Source organism: Otolemur garnettii, unplaced genomic scaffold (genome assembly GCF_000181295.1).
Source record: "Otolemur garnettii isolate 467f Iridium unplaced genomic scaffold, OtoGar3 scaffold00042, whole genome shotgun sequence".
Classification (NCBI taxonomy): domain Eukaryota; kingdom Metazoa; phylum Chordata; class Mammalia; order Primates; family Galagidae; genus Otolemur; species Otolemur garnettii.
In genome coordinates, this window is record NW_003852437.1 from 208,229 (window position 1) to 214,134 (window position 5,906).

Here is a 5,906-nt window from a genome sequence, read left to right on the forward strand (position 1 = left end):
AAAAAAAAAAAAAAAAACCACAAGTGAAGAAAAACATACAGCCAAATCATATAATATTCTTCTTTTGGGGCCAAAATGAAAAATAAAGCTCCTACCATACGTGCAAAACAGGCAGTAAGGATTCCACTTCCAGATCCTACATCAAGAGCTTTAGCTCCTTCGTGCAACTGATCAAATAGAAGTTCTAGTGCATATGCATGCTGCCAAAAGAAAACAAAGGAAATATTCATTTAGACTCTAAAGTATATACATCATGGCATATAAATAAAGTTGCCAATTTTCTACCACAGTATCTACCAAAACAACAAAAACATATATACATATGTCATACCAGAGTTACATAAGAAAATTGTTTGATTAGAATTCTTACAATAAGATCAATTGCTTCCTGTAATTTTAGACCTCTAGCATGTAAATTTTTTAATTTAATTAATTCAATGTAAAAAGATAAAACAATTTACAGCAAAAAGTCCCCACTCCCATTCCCATATCCAGTTTTACTCCCTACACATAATAAATATTACCAGTTTCTTGTGATTCCTTCCAAAAACATTCATTCTTTTCATATATAAGTAAATATATGTGCATTTTTTTCATGTATTATACTTTGAAAGACCTTAAACAGCTTGTTCATTCTTTTTTGTGGCTAAGAAGCATATTTTTATATGGATATGTTATAGTAACAAACAGATGAGTGGGAGACATTTAATTCATCACCAATTTTCTATAACAAAAATAAACTTATAAGGTATTTCTGCAGAATAACAATGTAATAATGTATGTTAAAATCTTATAATGTATATATCTAGATGATAAATTCCTAGAAGTAGAATTCAAGGGGCCAAAGGATATGTATTTTTATGTTTACAATACATACAACTATAAATAAAACCACATTTGTTATGCTTTGGACTAAACCAAGAAATAAAACCTTCCTTACTTCATTCTTCATAAACTTGCATCTCAGTGCTTTTATAAAATATTACATTGGAACTAATAAACATTATTTCAAAAGCTGTCCTTTTAAATGTCTGGTGTTTTCACTACTAAAAATCATCAGATCCAGTAGCACCTTTACTACCAGATTTTGGTGGATAAAAATATATATCCAGTAATCCATAGTAATAAATACATAATTCTACATATAAACAAGGGAAGACTAGAGGAAACTGTTCCCAACTAATATATATAGAAAAAATGATGAGCTTAAAAAACTGACTTTAGGTAACCATCTCCGTAATAACTGATTGAGGCAAAAATCATAAACAGAAGCTACAACTAGTAGATTAACATTTGAAAAGTGAAAGGATATTTATATAATTTCAAAGTGTTCACCTAAGGTACTTATTAATCACAAAAGGAAAAACAGTAACTAGTACAATGGAGTTCAGAAAAGAGTTTTCCAGTGGAAAAATCTAGTTCAAATAACCTTAATCAGATGATCACAGTAAACATCACAACTATGGACATGTTGATATCAAATGCCTCTGCTAAGAAAGATCACTTCTGAGATATTCTGGGCAAAAATACGTAACTCATACTGAATAATGAGAAAGATCAAACAAACCCAAACTGAGGGACAATATATAAAGTAACGAGCCTGCATTCATAAAAATGTTCAAGGTCACTTAAAAAAAAGAATGAGGCAAGGTGTGGTGGCTCTTGCCTGTAATCCTAGCACTCTAAGAGGCCAAGGCAGGAGGATCCCTTGAGCTCAGGAATTTGAGTCCAGCCTGAGCAACAGCCAAGACCTATCTCTACTCAGAAAAACTAGCTGGGCATGGTGGTGCTAGTCCAGCTACTCCAGAAGCTGAGGCAAGAGGATCACTTGAGCCTAGGAGTGCTAAGAAATTCTATATGGCAAATGAACTAGTTTTGTCAATAAGTAAATAAGATTTTAAAAAAGAAAGGTATCTACTAAAATTAAAATAGACTAAAGACTGAAAGAAGACCAAAAAGACGCAAATGTATGGACCCTGTTTGAATACTGATTTAAGCAGATTAATTATAAAAACCTTTAAGCACCTGGCAAAGTTTGAACATGGACTAGACATAAGATAATTGAGGCGCAGCACCCATAGCTCAGTGAGTAGGGCACAGGCCACACACACCTGGTGGGTTTCAGCACTGCCTGGGCCTGCTAAACAACAATGACTACAACCAAAAAATAGCCAGGCATTGCAGCAGGTGCCTGTAGCCCCAGCTACTTGGGAGGCTGAGGCAAGAGAATCACTTAAGGCCAAGAGTTTAGAGGTTGCTGTGAGCTATAATGCCACAGCACTCTACCACATAGTGAGGGTTACATAGTGAGACTGTGCCCCACCTCCCCCCAAAAAGATAATATTAAGTAACACTGTTAGGTAAAACAATGGCAATTCTTAGTTTAAATGAAACAATTAAAAAAATGGCACTGTAGACTCGGTGCCTGTGGCTCTCAGAGGCTAGGGCACCGGCCACATATACCAGAGCTGGCCGGTTCAAATCCAGCCTGGGCCTACCAAACAACAATGACAACTACAACCAAAAAACAGCCAGGCATTGTGGTGGACATCTGTAGTCCCAGCTATTTTGGAGGCCAAGGCAAGAGAATCAATCACTTAAGCCCAAGAGTTTGAGGTTGCTGCGAATTGTGATGCGATGGCACTCTACTGAGGGCAACAAAAGTAAGATTCTGTCTCAAAAAAACAAAAAATAAAATGGCATTGTAGCATAAATGTCACTGAGATTTATACTAAAGTATCTAAGAGTGAAATAATGAGTTTGGAATTTGCTTTAAAATACTTCGGGGAGACAGAGAAAAAGTTAGTAAAACAAAACTAATCAACTGTTGTTAATTATTAAAGCTGAGTGTTCAGGGCGGCGCCTGTGGTTCAGTGGGTAGGGCACCGGTCCCATATACCGAGGGTGGTGAGTTCGAGCCTGGCCCCAGCCAAACTGCAACAAAAAATAGCCAGGCGTTGTGTCGGCGCCTGTAGTCCCAGCTACTCAGGAGGCTGAGGCAAGAGAATCGCCTAAGCCCAGGACTTGGAGATTACTATGAGCTGTGATACCACAGCACTCTACGAAGGGCAATAAAGTTAAAACTCTGTCTCTAAATAAATAAATGAATGAATAAAGTGGACTTTTCATTACATGTAGGTTCATCATGCTATTTGTGTGGTGTACCATTATTTTCCATAATAAAAAGTTAAAAATAAAAGTTAAGATTATCTTTTCCCACAACAAACATATGGAGGGAAGGCCTTTAATAGGTGCAAGAGTTTTAAAGCAGAAAGTGTCTCAGGTTCCATAGAACCCTTTTAGGAATGACACACAAATGTGTGGTTTTTGTTTCTTTGTCTGAGACAGAGGCTCACTCTCTTGTCCTGGGTAAAACGCCATGGCATCAGCCCAGCTCACAAGCTACCTCAAACTCCTGGGCTCAAGCCATCCTTCTGCGTTAGCCTCGTGAGCAGTGTGGACTACAGGCACCAACATCCAGCTAATTTTTCTATTTTTAGTAGAGACGGGGGCTCATTCCTGCTCAGGCTGGTTTAGAACTCCTGAGCTCAAGTAATCCTCCTGCCTCAGCCTCCCAGAATGTTAGGATGTTTCTACTTCCTCAGAGTTACATTCAGATCAAAGACTTCCAGCAAGAACATACACAGGTCCTACTGTGCACCCCCAGCTGCCTCCCCTCAGGAAGCACATGACCCTGGGCCATCTCACTGGACATGCCAACCTCAACCACTCAGTAAATGTGGTGATCGCTCTATCTTCAAGGCATGTTTTTCTCTTTATAATTAAACAGTAGTATGTAGAGTAATAATTTGAGGATATATGAATATTTTTGTTTCCCAACAATCTTCCTCCTGATGCTTTTAGATTTATTGGTGATCTTTGCCTAATTATTATACTGATGATTATAAAATAGTGATTTTTAAAATTTGATTATTGCATCTATATTTATTAATTGGCACTCTTATTTCTCTGTAAAGAATAGTTCTTCTCATTTTTTTCCCCTGTCCTACTCTTCTCTTTTTTTAAAAATCTGTATGGACTCATGATTTTTGTTTTTTAATTAACCACCATAATCTGTTATCCTCCTTATCTTTCTTTGATTCTCAAATTCTCTCAAATTTGGCTTTTGGGAGCCTCTTTAAACCTACTCTTATGTCCTTCAACATTATCCCATTAGCCTTTGAGTACTTCCTCACTTTCAGATTATCAGTCACTTCTCCAAGGAGTGCTAGTCTCTTTTAGCAACAATACTAAACATCTAAAACCTTGATGCTAGGTGCACTCAATGCTACTGCCACACCATTTTAACAGGCTGCTTTTAATCTTTTGACCATACATCAATTTCTCTTTATAGCTTTATTTTTTTTTTTTTTTTGAGACAGGGCCTCAAGCTATCCCCCTGGGTACAGTGATTTGGCATCACAGCTCACAGCTACCTCCAACTCCTGGGCTCAAACAAGTCTCCTGACTCAGCCTCCCAAGTAGCTGGGACCACAGGCACCTGCCACAATGCCCAGCTATTTTTTGTTGCAGCTGTCATTGTTGTTTTGGCGGGCCCGGGCTGGATTCGAACTCGCCACCTTAGGTGTATGTGGCTTGTGCCTTAGCCACTTGAGCCACAGGCACCGAGCCTCTTTACAGCTTTAGAAAATATCCCAGCATCAGTTACTTCCAAGCTGTGACTTCAAAACTCATTAGATGCAGGTGTCATTTCTCTTAACTTCCTCATGTTCTGCTTTTATTTTTGTTCTTTTTGAGACAGAGTCTCACTCTGTTGCCCAAGGCAGAATGCCACGGCATCATAGCCGAGGTTCCCAAAAGCCAAATTTGAAAGAATTTGAGTTCACAGCAACCTCCACACCTGGACTCAATGGATCGTCCAGCCCTGATCAGCCTCCTGAGTAGCTGGGCCTATAGATGCCCGCCACAACACTCAGCTAGTTTTTTCTATTTTTAGTAGAGATGGGGTCTCGCTCTTGCTCAGGCTGGTCTTCAATTTCTGAGCTCAGGTGATCTACCCACCTGGGCCTCTCAGAGTGCTAAGATGACAGGCATGAGCCACTGTACCCGGCCTCTGCTTCTATTTTAATACTGTGAAGATCTATGTAATAAATGATGCAAGATCAAAACTGCTTGTCTATATAATACAATTAATATTTTATCCCACTTACATCCTGGTTTAGTAAGCATCAAAGGACTTACATGCTTACTGTTTCTGTATGTGTATATATAGAGGCATTCATATAAATATGCAGATATATATTTTCCTTAAAATCTGACACAAGCTATGATGTAGATCAGTGGTTCTCAACCTTCCTAATGCCATGGCCCTTTAATACACTTCCTGTGGGTCATGACCCATAGGTTGAGAACTGCTGATGTAGATAAACCTTGAAAGCATTATGCTAAGTGAAAAAAAGCCAGTTACAAAAAGACAAATACCATGTGATTCCACCTTTGTGAGGTACTGAGATTAATCAAATTCACAGAAAGAGAAAACAGACTGGTGATCACCAGTAACTGGGGGAAAGGAAGAACAGGAAAACGGGAAGTAGCTAGAGAGTGGGTAGAGTTCTGAAGACTGGCTCCTAACAATGTGAATGTACTTAACACTACTAAACTGTACACTTAAGAAATGATTAAGATGGCAATTTTATGTGTTTCTTATCACAATAAAAAGAGATAATATCAATTTTTCTCTGATAAAAAGAGAAATAACCCAATTAAGAAATGGGTAGATTGGCTCGGCGCCTGTGGCTCAAGCGGCTAAGGCGCCAGCCACATACACCTAAGGTGGTGGGTTTGAATCCCCAGCCCGGGCCCACCAAACAACAGTGATGGCTGCAACCAAAAAATGGCTGGGCATTGCGGCGGGTGCCTGTAGTCCCAGCTACTTGGGAGGCTGA

At 38.8% G+C, this 5,906-nt stretch overlaps 1 protein-coding gene across 1 annotated transcript in view; it reads right to left on the bottom strand.

The window, feature by feature from the left end:
• PCMT1 (protein-L-isoaspartate (D-aspartate) O-methyltransferase) overlaps nt 1-5,906 on the bottom strand; it is a 45,693-nt gene that overhangs the window by 13,428 nt on the left and 26,359 nt on the right. Inside the window, exon 4 of the mRNA XM_023513501.1 lies at nt 72-200. Coding sequence (XP_023369269.1) covers nt 72-200 — 129 coding nt within the window. The remainder of the gene's footprint in view (nt 1-71; nt 201-5,906) is intronic.